This window comes from Pan paniscus, chromosome 19 (genome assembly GCF_029289425.2).
Source record: "Pan paniscus chromosome 19, NHGRI_mPanPan1-v2.0_pri, whole genome shotgun sequence".
NCBI lineage: Eukaryota > Metazoa > Chordata > Mammalia > Primates > Hominidae > Pan > Pan paniscus.
The window spans coordinates 12,172,309-12,190,000 of NC_073268.2; the positions used below are offsets into that span (position 1 = coordinate 12,172,309).

The window sequence follows — 17,692 nt, forward strand, 5'->3', positions numbered from 1 at the left end:
GGCGTGCCGTGCTAGGCGGTTGGAACAAAGCCTCTGCTCTCGTGGAGGAACACGGAGCCAAATGCATTTAAAAAGATCATAATTATGAAGAGAATTAGGAATGCAAGGGTCAGAAGGAGGCATTTAAATGCTGGAACGTGAATACATCACCCGTTAAAAACACAGCTAATTACTATTCAATAGGGTCTACAATAATGATTTGAGGGGTTGGTCAGGAAAGGCCTCTGTGAGGGAGTGGCATTTGGGATGAGAGCTGAGTGACAACAAGGGCCCCCCTCCCCCGTACTCCTGCAAGGATCTAAGGGGACGAAATCCCAAGCCTTGCAACTACAAAGACCCAGGGCTGGAGGGGCTGAGGCTGGCGAGAAGCAAGGCTGCATGGGGCCCCGGGCTGGGATTTCATTCTGAGGGTGATGGGAAGTCACTGGTGAGTTTAATGCAGGGGCAAGCCTGGATCGGATTTACATTTTAACAAGATGATGCTGGCTGCTCTGTGGGGGATGGACTGTAGGTCTGCGCAGGTGGAAGCACGGGAAGACCATTTAGAGACAGTGGTAGACTGGACCCAGGGAAAATGAGAACAGGTCAGATTTGGGCTGATGTGGAGCAGGTGGGGTGGGTGATGGAGTTAGATGTCGGGGGAGAGGAAATGAGGGGGATGCCAGGTTTGGGACTAAAATAACCGGGTACATTGTGGTGCTATTACGGGGAAGAATTTTCTTGGGAGTGGGAGGTAGAGGTGGTGGGATCAAACAGTCTATTAAATCAGAGAAGCCTTTTACAATGGCAGGGGAGGGGGACTGCTACTGGTCACCCTCGCTTCTTGGTTTGAGAAGCTGTTTATAGAGGGCTGTGGTCCAGAGAGGACCTAACCCTTGGGGGAGGTCAGGGCTAACCTTCGCCTTGAATTTCCACACGCTCAACTCCAACCCCTTTGTACCCAAGCCCCTGGGGCGCCTTCTCACCCTCTCGGCCGCTTCCCTGCTTTGCTGTCTGTTCTAGAAAGTGAAATGAAAACATTCACCTTGCACATCTGGTGCCCCAGGAGGCAGGAGGTGAGCGGAGCAGGGGGAAGCTGAAAGATACCAACCCAGGCTCTCCCCTCTCTGGTTGTTGGTCACCTGTGCTGCCCATCAGGGAAGCCCTCACTCCAGTTGCTTCAAAAGCTGTCGGAAAATTAACCAAGAAGCAGGAATGGTGCTTGGTTTCCGGGAGACTTGATCTTTATTTTGTACCCAGTCTGGTTGAGGCAGATAGGTAAGGGGTGTCCTGAAGGGAAGGACAGAGATGCCAACAGTACCCTGGGCTCTGCCTGTCCTGCTTCGTGGGGCCCAGGGCCTAGGCAGAGGCTCTGCACTCTTTCCACTGTCCTCCTGAAAGCTGGATCTGAACTCAGTGCTAGCCCCAGGCCCTACTGCTTTTTCGTTATTACCCTGATGTTCTTAGCTGATAAAACAGCTAGAGATTCCATCCGGTGTGGGTGATCTGAAGAATGATTGTTAGCTCTGGATGCCAGAACTCAAGTCTAGGTAACTTAAAAGGCCAGAGGTTGGGGCCTGAGCCAGCAGTGAGCACATAATAAATCCTTTTTTTTTTTAGACAGGGTTTCCCTCTTGTTGCCCAGGTGGGGTTGCAATGGTGCAATCTTGGCTCACTGCAACCTCCACCTCCCGGGTTCAAGTGATTCTCCTGCCTCAGCCTCCCAAGTAGCTGAGATTACAGGTGCCCGCCACCATGCCCAGCTAATTTTTTGTATTTTTAGTAGAGACGGGGTTTCGCCATGTTGCCCAAGCTGGTCTCGAACTCCTAGCCTCAGGTGATCCACCTGCCTTGGCCTCCCAAAGTGCTGGGATTACAGGCATGAGCCACCGCACCCAGCTATTTTTTATTATTATTATTATTTTAAAGACAGGGTCTCACTCTGTTGTCCAGGCTGGAGTGCAGTGGTGTGATCCTAGCTCTCTGCAGCCTTGAACTCCTGAGCTCAAGCGAGATTCCTGCCTCAGCCTCCCAAGCAGCTGGGACAACAGGCATGTGCCACCGCCCCTGGCAAATTTTTAAATTTTTAGTACAGATGAGATCTTGCTTTGTTGTCTAGGCTAGTTTCAAACTCCTGGCCTCGAGGTATCTTCCTGCCTTGACCACCCAAAGTGCTGAGATTACAGGTGTGAGCCACCACACCCTGCGGGTGCACACTCCATTGCTGCTGTGTCTGCTCTGCTCCTGCCCCCATGCTTCAGATAACTCTGCCTTCTGCCAGACCCACCCCCATCCTGTTAGAACCCCTGGAAGGGGCAGCAGGCATGGGGGACACTGGAGACATGGGCGTGCTCTGTGTGGGCTGCCACCTGGAGCAGGGTCCCTTGGCCACAAGTGCTGGGATGCTCTGTTGGTTCTTGCTGACCCTGATGCTGGTGCTGGGCCTGGGTAGGGGGCCTTGCTGCCAGATGCCTGAGTAGGGTGTGAGTCATGGCCCTGGCCACATCAGGGGTCCCTGAAGCCACAAGCCCCAACACATCAGCCTCTGTGTCATCCAGGCTGCCACGGAGGATGAGGGGGCAGGCCCAGGCACTAGTGGTAGACTTGGCCACCAGGTTGCTGAGCAGAACCCCAGTGCTTGGGGACAGGTGTGCAGAGCCAAAGGAGCAGTTGAGCGAGGAGGTGAGAAGGAGCACAGAGCCGCTGCTGTCCACGGCGGCCAGGGCACTGCTCTCGGGGCTCACAGCAGTCTGCAGGAACGGTGGGCAGGGGTCAGGGATGGGCGCCCCGGAGCGCAGGGCTGCCTCCAACAGTGCCAGCAGTTCTGGGCCAGCTGAGGGACTGGGGGTGGTGAACAGGATGCCCTGGGGCACAGGTAGCTGCTCTGCTGGTTCCAAAGTGGGCCTGGGCACAGCCGAGGGCACCTCCACCCCCAGGTCTCCCGCCAGCAGACTCAGTAGAGCATCCCCAGCAAGGTCTGAGGTGGGAGCAAGGGCTGCCCTGCGAAGCACAGCTGCCAGTTGTGGGTTGGTGGCTCGGGCCCCAGCGCCCAGGGGTGTCCCATCAGCATGGCAAAGTAGTGGACAGAGGCCTTCTGTGCCCCGAGCCACCAGAGCCCTTGCCAGGGGTGTGTCCACCAGGAAGCCCAACTGAGCCAGCGTGGTGGGGCCCACTAGCAGGCGTGGCCAGGGCAGGCGGCCGAAGCGTGCATGCAGCAGGTGCAGGGTGGGCAGAGCCGCGGGCAGCCCCAGGCCGGGGGCCAGGGTCTGTGCTGGGCCTGATGTCAGGGCCGTGGAATTGCCTGAGGAACTATCGTGGAAGAGGCCCCAAAACATGGCACCTGCAGGAGACAGAGGGGTCCCTCAGCAGCCGCAGATCAAGGGTCACTGACTTGTTTCAGTCAAGATCCCTTGACTGAGCCTGGGATCAGGAGTTACTGACCAGGCCTGAGGTCAAAGTTCCACAGACCCGGGCTCAAGGGTCATAGCCTGGGGTTGGACTGCTGCCCAAACCCTAAGTCCTGCTCACTTAGCAGCCTTGAGGTCAGTGCTACTGACTCCCTAAGTTCCAGGTCACTGATCAGGCTGTGGGTTGGGGTTGCAGTCTGGGGTCAGGGGTCACTGACCTAGCCCCGTGGCATGAGGATGCACCACTGCCAGGCACAATGCAGCTCCAACTCCAGCATCCACGACGTTGCCCCCGGCAACAAGCAGCTCTCGGCCTAGGTGGGAGCATGTGGCTGCAGCAAGGAAGGCACTGTCATGCAGCAACGAGGGGGGCTGGGCTGGTGACCCCTGACCCTCCCCTCCCCCAAGCCGCCCCCAGCACTGACTGACCTGCAGGGCTGATGATGGCACCGTGGTGGTATACGCCAGGGCTGTGGGAGTGTCCGCCGGGTGGAGGGGCCACAGAGCCCAAGCTTCCTGTCGACCTGCCCTGATTCTGGAGCTGCCTCACAGCCAGGGAGCAGCCAACAGCCAGCAGCAGCAGGGCTGCCACTACACGGGCCCAGGTTCCGGGCAGCCCGCCAGCCTTGTTCCTGCAGAGGGGGGGTGTCCTGAGCCACGGCTGGGACAGAGGGATGCCCAAGGACCCCAACAGACCCCAGGGAATATTTCCCAAAAGGTTTGATTTAGCAAGAGGAGCACAAGTCAGCCAAGGAGAAAGGACTTCTTGGCAGCGGGCACAGCTTGGGCAAAGACATGGAGATGGGAAAGCACCTGGGGAAACTGAGCCTAGCTAGGGAGGGAGCCTCTGGAGGGGAGATTGGTGGGGCAGTGTCCACTCAGGTGGGAGGGAGGCCCAGTGGGGTGCGGCAGGCAGGAGAGAAGGGGCTGGGGAGCAGGCATAGCCAGGCCCCAACCTGCCCAGCAGGTGCCTCCTGCACCAGGACTTGGGGGCTGGGGACCTTTGACAAAGCAGCAGATGGGACAGAGGCTGGCTTGGTACAAATGTCCCTCCAGATGCGCAGACATTTGATTGGGTCAGGCCAAGTCTCGGGCTACAGCCTGGGTTTTCCCCCAAATTGACCGTACAGTGCCTGGAGCTAAACCCAGCGGGGAGTCGCCTGGTCCCCCTGAGGGGCTCCAGAGAGAGGGACTTGCCAACCTCAAGCCTGGGGAGCCTGGTGCCCAGACCCCTCCCTTACTTACCTGGAAGAGTCCTGGTGCCTCCAGGGGTTTAGAACCAGCACCTCTGATGTCTCCTCCTCCTCCACTTCCTCCTCCGACTCCAAGCTTGGCTCCCAGGGCAGCAGCTTCTGATAGACCACGGGCTCTTCTGCCCGCTCCATGGCCCCCCAGTGCTCGCCCCAGCCCTCCTGCCTGCCAGCCTTCCCAGCTGTGTCTCAGAGGCCCTGCCCAAGCCTGGCAGGTGGGAGGTGGCAGCGACCTTGGGGAAGGGTGGGGGTGGAATCCAGAACAGGTCTGGGCAGGGCACGGGGCCAAGGAGGCTGCATGTGAGCCTGCCCCATTAGGACACAAGGCCCGAGGAGCTCTCGCGATAGGCTTCCCGGTGTGACTGCCTGTAAGGGGCCACAGCTCAGTGAGGTCGAGAAGGAGTTCAGCCTTAATGCCACAACCTTGATACTCAGGGCACCTGCTGGGCTCCTCCCCTTGGGGGATGTAGCCCATGGATCCCACCTGGGACTCTAGGGACTGTGGACTTGAATTAGAGCTACGGTTACACGGTGGCTTGGGTCAGAGCTCCCACGTGCTTGAGTCTGCACGTGACTAGGTTCTGGCGTAGGGGTGTCTGGTCTCTGGCCGGGGTCAAGGCTCAGCCTGTGGCTACTCTGGGTCTGGGTTTCTTTGGGGAGCAACTTGGTTCATAACTCCCTGTGCGTGTTTTGCGACTCTTGTCCAGAAGGTAGCGCCACAGCCTGGAAACCAACATTTCTAAATTCATTCTGGGATTCCCATCAAGGACTTGTTGCAAAACAGTGCTGTTTGTAACAGCCCCAAACTGGAAAGTGCCCAAACATCCATTATCGTTAGAATGAATGATGTAAGTCACAATGGACCACTCTGCAGCAATGAGAATGAGTGATCTACGATTATATGCAATAATATACACAGGTCTACAAGCATAAGGACGAGGGAAAGCAGCCAGGCAGGAGACAGCACACGCTATATGCTTTCATTTACACAAAGTACACAAACAGGCAACAACAAAAGAGCAACAACAGTCTGCCCTTAGAAGTCAGATAGTGACTGGTGGAGGTACCAGGGGGTTTCTGAAATGCTGGAGATGTCCTTTCTTTCTTTCTTTCTTTCCTTCCTTTCTTTCCTTTCCTTTTTACTTTACCTTTCTTTTCTTTCTCTTCTTTCTTTCTTGACAGAGTTTTCATTCTTGTTGCCCAGGTTGGAGTGCAATGGTGCAATCTCAGCTCACTGCAACTTCCACCTCCTGGGTTCAAGCAATTCTTCTGCCTCAGCCTCCCGAGTAGCTGGGATTACAGGCACATGCCACCACGCCTGGCTAATTTTTTGTATTTTTAGTAGAGACAGGGTTTCACCATGTTGGCCAGCCTGGTCTTGAACTCTTGACCTCAGGTGATCCGCCTGCCTCAGCCTCCCAAAGTACTAGGATTATGGGTGTGAGCCACCGCGCCCGACTGAGATGTTGTTTCTTAATCTGAGTGTTGGTGACACAAGTGCCCTGGGTGTGAAAATGCATCGAGTTGAGCATTGATGACGTGTACTTTTCTATGTGAATATTGTCTTTCAATAAAAAAGTAAAAATGAAAAAGCTCAGGTATTTTCTACATGAAAACAACAACCATAAAAATCATCCTTTGAATCATCCATCATCCCATCTGGCTCTCCAGCTGCTTCCCTTTCTCGCGGCCTCTTCGCGAGCAAGTACACGGGTTCTTTAAGATTGGTGTGCATCACGATCACCTGAGGAGCTTGTTAAGTCAGATCGCTAGGCTCCCCTCCTAGAAAGTCTGGCTTCAGGTGTAGGGTCTAGAATGTGCTTTCCTAATTGCCACAGTCCTGGAACCACACCTTCAGTCTAAAAAAAAAGTGTGCACCTGCTGTGTTCACTTCTTTCTCTCCTGTTTCTTCCCTTAGCTGGTTTCTGTCTCTAGTTCCCCAGAGAAACCTTTGGTTTCCTTTTTTTTTTTCTTGGGCCAATAAAAAACCAACCAACCAACCAAATAGAGCAGCCTAGGGTTGCCACCTTCTAATTTTGCCAATGGGGGGAGATGGGAATCAAAATGACCATTTTTATGATTTTATGACATTTATGTTATAAAATAATTTGGTTTCACTTTCTGTTAACACAGGGTAAGAAGGTTAGAATCTCAGAATGAAGGTCCATCCTTCCTTCCTGGGAAAAGGCATCTGAGAGCCTTAGGGCTCTGTGCTGCCCCCATCTCCTGCCCCAGCCTCAGCCTGGCCTTCGGGCTCCTAGCATTATTCCTTTTGTCCAGCAGGCAGAATTATTTTCGGCCCCTACCCTGCCCAGCCAACATTCCTCTGCTCTTAGAGCTAGGTCCTGACAAGCTCTTTGGGACAAGACCTCCACAGGTTGGGTTCTGGGAACATTTCCTAGTTCCCAGAACCTCTCATTCCTGCAGCTCTGGACCTATTAGCTAAGCTCCAATTCGATGCAGCTGGGTGCTGGGGATAAACGTGCTCAGGCCAAAGTAGCTCCAGGGGTAGATGGAGTCAGTCATTTGAGGGCTCAGAGTAGGGGTGGGGGTTGGCAATGGCTTCAGGAGAACTGGGTCTAGTTCTGTGTCTGCTAATAACTGAATATATGACTGCAGGTGAGACATTTAACCTCTGGGAGTCTTGACTCCACTTCTGTAAAATGAGGATAACAATATTTATCCTCCTAGGGTTTTGAGGATTACACAAGAAAATATGTTTAAAGCCTCCACACCAGTGCTTAGTACAGAGCAGTCCCTCCAAAAGCATGAGTTCCTTTCTCTCTGCTCTGTGAGCCTCAGTCTCCCCAGTGATTATTATGGATAATCGACATTCGCATGTCCATGCACACACACACACACACACACACACACACACACACACGCAAAAGGTGGCTTGAAGTCTGTAGATTCATTAATTTCTTCATTCATTTCTTCATTCGTCCACTTATCCTAATGGTTCTCAACCTTAGATACACATTACAATTACCTGGCAAGCTCTGAAAAATTCTAATACCTATGCAGACCAGTTAAATAATGAAATCAGGACCTCTAGATTGTAGCTTCATCCATTGTTGAAGCTTCCCAGGTGTTTTCAATGGGCAGGCAAGGTTGAGAACCACTGCTTTAGCTAGTGATGTCTGCAATTGAAATCACCTGTAGCAATTGGAAAAACCCCAAACACCAATCTCCTGGTCCCTCCCTTTCTCATACTCCCACGCCAATTGAATCAGCTTCTCTGAAAGTGAGTCTCAGTCATGATGATGTTTTGTTTTGTTTTGTTTTGAGATGGAGTTTTGTTCTTGTTGCCCAGGCTGGAGTGCAATGGTGCAATCTCGGCTCACCACAACCTCCGCCTCCCGGGTTCAAGCAATTCTCCTGCCTCAGCCTCCCAAGTAGTTGGGATTACAGGCGTCCACCACCACGCCCGGCTAATTTTTGTATTTTTAATAGAGACAGGGTTTCACTATGTTGACCAGGCTGGTCTCAAACTCCTGGCCTCAGATTGATCTCTCAGCCTTGACCTCCCAAAGTGCTGGGATTGCAGGCTTGAGCCACCGCACCTGGCCTCTGACTGCTCCTTCTAACCAAGAAGGGACCCCTGAGACGAGGAACAGGGAAGAGTATGGACCCCACGTGTGTGTTAAGTCTTTCCCCAGGTTGACTTTATAATTGGCCTTCTTGGACATGCTGGGATTTAACTCTAATTATAGAATGGAGACAATGACGTATGCGTATGTGGCAGGGTTGGGGGTGGGGATAGAAGGGGCTTTTCTTTGCAAGGTATCTCTCTCTGTGCAATGTGACCAAAATACCAGAATGTTATTGTTAAAGTACTTTTAAAAAATTATTCCAGGTGATTCCAGTTGTGATACAATGGCATTCAGAAATTCTTAACTCAGAGCCAGCATCCAATAGTCCCTGAAAGACATGGGTATTCCCATTTCCTGAGTTTACAGTTACCCTAGTAAATGGCAAATCCTCATTCTTTTTTTTTTTTTTTTTTTTTTTTTTTGAGATGGAGCCTTGCTCTGTTGCCCAGGCTGGAGTGCAATGGCACGATCTCGGCTCACTGCAACCTCCACCTCCCAGGTTCAAGAGGGAACAAGAGGGAAACTCTGTCTTAAAAAAAAAAAAAGGTAGTGATTCCTATCATATTTCAGTTTAATTTAGGGGCTTGTACAAGGCAGAAGACAGATGGGCCTTGGAAAATAACAGGAGATATAGTTTTAAAAAAAAGTCACTCAAATTGTAGCTGCTGTTCTAGGTGTTTCTTTTTCTTTCTTTCTTTCTTTCTTTCTTTTTTTTTTTTTTTTTTGAGACAGTCTTGCTCTGTTGCCCAGGCTGGAGTGCAGTGGTGCAATCTCGGCTCACTGCAACCTCCATCTCCTGGGTTCAAGCAATTCTACCTCAGCCTCCCGAGTAGCTGGAATTACAGGTGCCCGCCACCACACCCGGCTAATTTTTGCATTTTTAGTAGAGACAAGGTTTCACCACGTTGGCCAGGCTGGTCTTGAACTCCTGACGTCAGGTGATCCACCCACCTCGGCCTCCCAAAGTGCCGGGGTTACAGGCATGAGCCACCATGCCCGGCCTCTAGGTGTTTCTTTATGGGGAAAATCAACATAGCTCCTAGAAAATGCTTTCTTTCTTTTGTTTTTTTTTTTTTTTTTTTGAGATGGAGTTAGTCTCTGTCACCCAGGCTGGAGCACAGTGGCACAATCTTGGCTCACTGCAACCTCTGCCTCCCAGGTTCAAGCGATTCTCTTGTCTCAGCCTCCCGAGTAGCTGGGATTACAGGCATGTGCCACCATGCCTGGGTAATTTTTGTATTTTTAATAGAGACGGGGTTTTACTGTGTTGGCCAGGTTGGTCTCGAACTCCTGACCTCAGGTGATCTGCTTGCCTCGGCCTCCCAAAGTGCTGGGATTACCGGCATAAGCCACTGCACCCAGCCAAATGCTTTGTTCTTTATCCCAATAGCCAGATAATCCAGAAGTCATTTGTTTTTACCTGGTAGGGACAGCAGTGCACCTTTACAATCTTGCCTCAGAGTTGTGGCAACACAGTATCTAATGGTCAGTGTCAGGGATACAAACCATGGCAGCTGGTGCTCAGATGAGGTGGAGACAGTGGTGCCTTCCCCAGACAGTTCTGCAACGTGATTTTGAGCATTGGTCTTGGCTGCATAGCCTCTGAGCTAGCTCTCCAACAGCTCTACCCCCCATCCACTTTCTGTGCCCATAGATTTTTCATAAATTTATTTTCTATTTAACTCAGGCAGAAGCGTGTCTTTTGTTTACAATTAGTAACACTGACTGATGCATATACTTCTAGGAGTCCCTAGAGGGCAGCAAACAGCACCTGCAGTTTGAAGCGGGAACAGGGAGGCAGAAGCAGCGCCGGATCACATTGGATCACGCTGGATCACGTTGGACGCTGGCTCAAAGTCTCTGCAAAGGTAAAGAGGGCATTTGTGCTTTCCTGACCTGTTGGCTCTCAGGAAGAGTGTGTCTTAGACCTGGACTAAGGAGACTCAGACTAAGGAAGTTCAATTCCAGCAGGAGCCCATTGCTTTGTCAATTTTTTTTTCTTCATATTTCTAAAGCAGAAGGGATGAATTATGAGGCGCTTGTGGTGTCTCTTTCCTGGTAGCATCTACTTCTTTATTCACTGCTTTTACCTCTTGTCAAACGTATTTTAGTTGCCTTTGGGCCTCAGCCTTTGTCCTGTACTGAGAGTCTTATTTATCTTAGACATTACCTGTGTGCCACCACAACCAGGTTCCTGGCTGCCTACCCTCCATTCTTCTCCCTAATAGCATCCAGATTTTCTTTTTCTTTTTTTTCTTTTTTTTGAGACAGAGTCTCGCTGTGTGTGCAGTGGCGCGATCTCAGCTCACTGCAATCTCTGTCTCCCAGGTTCAAGCGATTCTCCTGCCTCAGCCTCCCAAGTAGCTGGGATTACAGGCATGCACCACCACGCCTGGCTAATTTTTGTATTTTTTTTAGTAGAGACAGGGTTTCTCCATGTTGGTCACGCTGGTCTTGAACTCCCAACCTCAGGTGATCTGCCCACCTTGGCCTCCCAAAGTGCTGGGATTACAGGCGTGAGCCACCATGCCTGGCCCAGATTTTCTTTTCTTTCTTTCTTTCTTTCTATCTTTTTTTTTTTTTTTTTTTTTTGAGGCAGAGTTTTCCTCTCCCAAGTAGCTGGGATTACAGGCATGCACCACCATGCCCGGCTAATTTTGTGTTTTTTTAGTAGACACAGCGTTTCTCCATGTTGGTCAGGCTGGTCTCAAACTCCTGACCTCAGGTGATCTGCCCACCTCGGCCTCCCAAAGTGCTGGGATTACAGGCGTGAGCTACCGCGCCTGGCCCAGATTTTCTAATAGGGAATTATTCCTTGCTACTGTGTGTCAAATCCTGGGGAGAGAAGCCAAGGTCATTAGCAGTTCTAGGGTTTGGGGCTGACCTAGAGGAAAATGACCACGAGATGGCAGTAGCAGGCAATGAGCTTTATTGGGATGGCTCTGGGACAGAGTTACCTGTGAGGGGAAGTCCCCCGTAGCAGGGGTCCTTCTAAGGATAGTGATGCAGGGCCACCATCCAGAAAGAGAAGACAAGAGAGCTTCTGGGGAGAGGGGTATCAGAGAGGGGGTTTACATGTCTAGATGAGGAGGGGTGTCTCCAGGTCAAAGAACTGCCAAGGGCAGCCCTGGCTTGGGCTTTTATAGCCCCAGGGTTTGTCCTCTCTATGGCCAGCAGATGTTGGGTGCAGTTTGGCAGGGTATATAAAGCAGGCAGGCTCTAAGTGGCTAGAAATATGTTTATTTGGGCTTTTTAATTTAAAGCAATTGGATGTGTAAAAAACTGAGTTTAGCTCTCATGGGGTTTTTGAGCTAGCAGTCCTGTTGTGAAGAAGTAAACAGCGTAGGACTCAAGGTACAACTCATTTATATGACAGAGGTGAATAACAGTGCCTGCCTCCCCCACTCTCTCCCACTACAGAGGTCAAGGGAGCAGATCCTTCCTCAGTCTCCCCTGCTTGTGTAGCCAAGGGCAAACATGGGGCCTAAGCTCAGTCAGTTCGGGAATTGTCCCCAGGTCTTTAAAATTTTATTTATTTATGTATTTATTTTTGAGACAGGGTCTTGCTCTGTTACCCATGCTGCAGTGCAGTGGTGCAGTCGTGGCTCACTGCAGCCTTGATCTCCTAGGCTCAAGTGATCCTCCTGCCTCGGCCTTTTGAGTAGCTGAGATCACAGGTATGCACCACCATGCCCAGCTAATGTTTACATTTTCTGTAGAGATGGGGTCTTGCTATGTTGCCCAGGCTGGTCTCAAACTCCTGGCTTCAAAAGATCCTCCTTCCTTGCCCTTCCAAAGTGTTAAGATTACAGGTGTGAGCCCACCTCACACCTCTCACTTTTTTTCGTGAGACAGTATCTTGCTCTGTCTCCCAGGCTGGAGGGCAGTGGTTCAGTCTCAGCTCACTGCAACCTCTGCCTCCTGGGCTCACGCGATCCTCCCACCTCAGCCTCCCGAGTAGTTGGGACTACCGGCATGAGCTACCACATCCAGCTAATTTTTTTTTTTTTTTTTTTAATAGAGATGAGGTTTCGCTATGTTGCCCAGACTGGTCTCAAACTCCTGGGCTCAACCAATCTGCCCACCACCTCCCAAAGCATCTAGATTTTCTTTTTCCTTTTTTCTTTCTTTTTCTTTTTCTTTTTTTTTTTTTTTTTTTTGAGATGAAGTCTCGTTCTGTCACCCAGGTTGGAATGCAGTTGTGCCATCTAGGCTCACTGCAACCTCTCCCTCCCAGGTTCAAGTGATTCGCCCACCTCAGCCTCACAAGTAGCTGGGACTACAAGTGTGCACCACCATGCCTAGCTAATTAATTTTTGTATTTTAGTAGAGATGGGGTTTCACCACGTTGCCCAGGCTGGCCTCGAACTCCTGAGCTCAGGCAATCCGCCCACCTTGGCCTTCTAAAGTGCTAGGATTACAGGTGTGAGCCACCGCGCCCGGCCTAGATTTTCTAACTGGGAATTATTAAATAGCCTGGGTTTGAGCCACTGTACCCAGCCCTCCCCAGGCCTTTTCATATGTGTGTGTGACTTCAGTATTTGGAGATTTGGAGATTAGAATCATTGGCCAGTCTGGCCCTATCGAGAGACTCTGCCATGCTGCTTCTCGATTCTTTTTATTTACGTATTTATTTTAAGATGGAGTCTTACTCTGTCATCCAGGCTGGAGTACAGTGGCATGATCTCAGCTCACTGCAACCCCCACCTCCCGGGTTCAAGCAATTCTCCTGCCTCAGCCTCCTGAGTAGCTGGGATTACAGGAATGTGCCACCACAACCAGCTAATTTTTGCATTTTTTAGTAGAGACGGGGTTTCACCAGGTTGGCCAGGCTGGTCTCAAACTCCTGACCTCAGGTGACCCGCCCGCCTTGGCCTCCCAAAGTGCTGGGATTACAGGCGTGAGCCACTGAGCCCGCTACTTCTCGCTTCTTGATCCTTTAGAGCAGGCTTTGTCAACCAGGTCACTCCTCTGAACCACAGAACACAGGAATGATTTTCCCAATTCTCCAAAGAGCCTTTGCCCTTTCGCTTTCTTCCTGCTGGAATTCCGACTCTAGGCCTGGGCCCCGGGGATGGCAAGGCTGCGCCAAGGACAGTGCGGCAGGCAGTAAACGGAGGCTGGGCCTTACTGACATCTCAACCAGCGGTGTCAGCCCTGGACTCTAGATCTTTACGTTTCTTGTCACATGGGCAAAATAAAGCTCTCCTTTGTGTAGCTGTGAGGTTGAACAAATAGGACTCACAGTCTGCCTTTATTTTAATCTCCTAATCTCCATTCAAATGTGTTTTGTGGGGATGGCCCATCACCATTCTTTTGAATGGAATATAGGGCAGGCCCATGTCTTTTTGGGACACTCTCTTTTGGTAAAAAGTTTTTGGGTCACTTTAAGTTATAAAAGTTTCATTTCAACCAGGCGCAGTGGCTGCTCACACCTGTAATCCCAGCACTTTGGGAGGCTGAGGTGGGTGGATCGCCTGAGGGCAGGAGTTTGAGACCAGCCTGGCCAACATGGTGAAACGCTGTCTCTACTAAAAGTACAAAATTAGCCAGGCAGGGTGGTGGGTGCCTGTAATCCCAGCTACTCGGGAGGCTGAGGCAGGAGAATCACTTGAACCTGGGAGGCAGAGGTCGTAGTGAGCTGAGATCGCACTACTGCACTCCGGCCTGCGAGATTGAGTGAGACCCTGTCTCAAAAAAAAAAAAAAAGGTTCATTTCAATAATTGCAATTAAAAAATAAGCGTGGTCCCATTCATGGAGCTGGAGGGTAGAGCAGTGGTTGCCAGGGGCTGGGGGAGGCGGGCTGGGACTTGTTGTTTAGTGTGTGTGGGGTTCCGTCTGGGATGATGAGTAGCTTCTGTGGATGGCTGCGCAACAGCATGAGCATATTTGGGGCCACTGAAATGATTGTAAATTGGTTAAAATGGTAAATTGTGTGTTATGTATATTGTATCATGATGAAAAAATGCAAAAAAAAAGTATAAGCCAAAAAAACCCAAAACACCCCACAGCCCCTCCCCCAAATGTAAAAGTCCATTTGAAGTTAAAAACTTCTCCCTTGCACCTTCTCAGTCTGTTTTGGGCAAGTAGCATGCAACAGGAAAAGGCTGTGTGTGTGTGTGTGTGTGTGTGTGTGTGTGTGTGTGTGTGTGTGTGTGTGTGTGTGTATGAAAGGGTATGGTGAAGAGGGAGAGACTCTAATTAACTTCTCAATGTACCCTCCAACCCCCACCTGCTCCTACGCCCTGGGATTCTCCTCCTCACTCACTTGGCTGCTTTTGTACCCCCAGGGTTGACATGGCGCGGGAAGAGGTAAAAAGGGGCAGGAAAGATCTGATTTTGTATTGTACGAGCTGGTACAGAAGCTTCCTGGGCTTTGTATACAGCTGACTTTTTATCTATTGGGACACTTTTTAAAGTTCTTCCAAGACCTCCAGCCGACCCCATTATTGGGGTCTCACCTCCAATTCCCCGGGTATAGCTGAACTCTTCTTGGCTCACAAGCAGCTCAGGCATCAGTTTCTTGCTGCTGGGGCCGCATCTTTCTCTCCAGGTGGTGTTCCTGGGCAGGTTTTATTCTTTGTTTGTTTTGTTTTGTTTTTTTAAATAACTCTTGCTCAAGGTTGGGCAGGTTTTAATGTGGCCTGATGCTGGTTCTCCCTCCCTCATAGCTCACATCTGGTCCATAGGAAACAATCACACATCCTTTTCCTACAATAGATTTTAGGGGTACCAGTTTCCAGTGCAGCCAACTCTCTTCAAGATGTGATCAAAACCACTATCAGCTAGCACATCTCTCATGCACTGAATTTAAAAACTTTTTTTTGTAGAGATGGGGTCTTGTCATGTTCACCAGGCTGGTTTTGAACTCCTAGGCTTGAGCAATCTTCCCACTTCGGCCTCCCAAAATGCTGGGATTATAGGCATAGCCACTGCTCCAGGACTTGGATTTTAAAAATCTGATTTATTGAGGTATTTATATATATATACGTATTTATATATATATATATTTTTTTTTTTTTTTGAGACGGGGTCTTGCTCTGTCACCCAGGCTGGAGTGCAGTGGCACAATCTCGGTTCACTGCAACCTTCGCCTCCCGGGTTCAAGCAATTCTCCTGCCTCAGCCTCACAAGTAGCTGGGACTACAGGCGCCCACCGCCAAGCCCAGCTAATTTTTGTATTTTTAGTAGAGACAGGGTTTCACCATATTGGCCAGGCTGGTCTCGAGCTCCTGACCTCGTGATCCACCCACCTCAGCCTCCCAAAGTGCTGGGATTACAGGCATGAGCCACCGCGCCCAGCTGAGGTATAATTTACATAAAGTAAAAGTCACCAATTTTTGTGTATATTGCCAGCAACTGACACCACAATTAAGACAACAAAGGAACCGATTGCTCCCGCAGCCAACACTATAGTTCACCATGGAGGACCCCGTGGACAGTTCCAAGCCTCCCTCTGCATGACCATTTCCTGGGCGGAAGTCCTTTGAGCTAAGTGGGAAATTTGGGCAGTACCCAACCTATGTAGATGAACCACATCCTGGCACTGGGGAAGTGGAAAATTTGGAGCACCCAAATTGATGCTCGATCCAACCCACTGATGACACCTCATCCCATCACAGCAAGTTAGGTGTTTCTTTGCTTTTTGTTTGAAGTGTTAACGTGAGAATCTCTTATCTGTACGACTCTCCAGGGAGTTGTATCTTGTGATTCCAGTAGTGGAAAGAACAAAATCAAAACACTGTGTGGCGAAATCCTCAAAGGGAAGGACCCGGAATTCACATCCTTCGAGATATCATCTGTACCTCAGCACTGTTGTGACCCGGTGGGCAACATAGTAGCAGGGTCGAGGGACAAAATGCATGCTAATAGTCTCTAGGCTCAAAAATGATTCAAGACCCTGATGGTGCCTCTCCAACGACCAACACACAGGGATGGTGCCAACCTGTCACTCAATGACAACGCAGGGCTGGCGACTAACTGGTTTAATTCGAGACTGTGTGTCGGACCACTTGTCTGTGCTTTGATAATGGAGAATTTGAGTCCCCGGAAAAAGAGCTACTCCACCAGGTTAGACTAGTGGCTGGTAGAGTGCGAATGACAACATACTATACCATCAAGATGTTCCTGGATCAGTGTACCGACCGATCTATTGCACTACTGTCAGTTGTAACCAAGATTGTTGTATTCGAGGAGAAAGACACTTGCCTGGAAAACACACGGAAAGTTTTTTGAGTATGGGGGAGCCCTGCACCACCCCATTATGATTTGAGGTCTCTCCTCGGATGCTCCCAAATCTGGCAACGGTGGCAAACTATTGGGCTGAAAGACTCAATCCAGTGTATTCTGGATTTAAGGCTCATGACATAATGCCCGGAGCGAATATCACACTTCCACTTACTCAGATGGCTGCCTCTCACTGAGTGTCAAGAGGAACAGGGACGGGCATATGGTCACTCCAACTTTGAACATCCTAAAGAATTATGGGGTAACAGGCTACAGATGAATACGGTCAGTTCCCTATTAAAAAAAAAAAAAGCCGCTCATCAGACCTCAGCAGCCAAGATGGTGAAGGAGATCGAAAGCAAGCTTGCTTTTTAGGAAGCCTTGGATGCCACAGGCGATAAACTTGTAGTAGTTGACTTCTCAGCCACGTGGTGTGGGCCTTGCAAAATGATCAAGCCTTTCTTTATCCCCTCTCTGGAAAGTATTCCAGCGTGGTATTCCTTGAAGTAGATGTGGATGACTGTCAGGATGTTGCTTCAGAGTGTGAAGCCGAATGCATGCCAACATTCCAGTGTTTTAAGAAGGGACAAAAGGTGGGTGAATTTTCTGGAGCCCATAAGGAAAAGCTTGAAGCCACCATTCATGAATTAGTCTAATCGTGTTTTCTGAAAACATAACCAGCCATTGGCTATTTAAAACTTGTAATTTTTTTAATTTACAAAAATATATAAAGCATGAAGACTATAAACTCAAATACCATCTGGGTGACAATAAAACATTAATTATAACACTTTAAAAAAAGACAAAGACCATTTCCAACAACCAAGCATTTTCCTAGTACCCCTTTGCTCCACCCCTCACCTCTGCTCCTTGACAACCACTCATCTGATTTTGATCCCTATATGTTGCTGTTTACCTAAGAAATCATGTTTTGAGGACTTATATATTGTAAATGGAATCATACCAGATGTACTTGTTCACATCTGGCTTCTTTCACTTAGCATGAAGCCTTTGAGAAGCATCCATGTCATTGCGTGCATCCGTTTTTTCTTTTCATTGCTAAGTAGTGTTTATTGTATCTATGTACCACATTGTATCGATTCACCCATGGATGTAGACTGGATGGTTTCCAATTGTTTACTATAATGAATATAGGCATTATAAGCATTTGTGTACAAGGCTTTGTGGGGAGGTATGTTTTCATTCTTCTTGGATAAATATCTGAGTGAGATTGCC

General features: G+C 49.8%; 1 protein-coding gene and 1 pseudogene across 4 annotated transcripts; one reads left to right on the forward strand and one right to left on the reverse strand.

The window, feature by feature from the left end:
- Positions 1–1,195: 1,195 nt before the first annotated feature.
- Positions 1,196–5,079, reverse strand: GGT6 (gamma-glutamyltransferase 6). Of its 4 annotated transcripts, none has more exons than XM_055101839.3 (4): positions 4,632–4,827; positions 3,816–4,018; positions 3,605–3,700; positions 2,277–3,319 (listed from the first exon to the last, which is right to left on the reverse strand). In XM_055101839.3, exons 1-4 carry the CDS (start codon positions 4,769–4,771, stop codon positions 2,277–2,279), a joined length of 1,482 nt encoding a protein of 493 aa, XP_054957814.1. In that variant the 5' UTR covers positions 4,772–4,827. The 4 variants fall into 4 exon arrangements, with proteins under 4 accessions (XP_003810263.1, XP_054957814.1, XP_003810264.1 ...); XM_003810216.6 differs by having other exon boundaries at positions 3,605–3,718; XM_055101840.2 differs by having other exon boundaries at positions 2,562–2,729.
- Positions 5,080–15,940: 10,861 nt separating this feature from the next.
- LOC117976411 (thioredoxin-like) overlaps positions 15,941–17,692 on the forward strand; it is a 2,124-nt pseudogene continuing 372 nt past the window's right edge.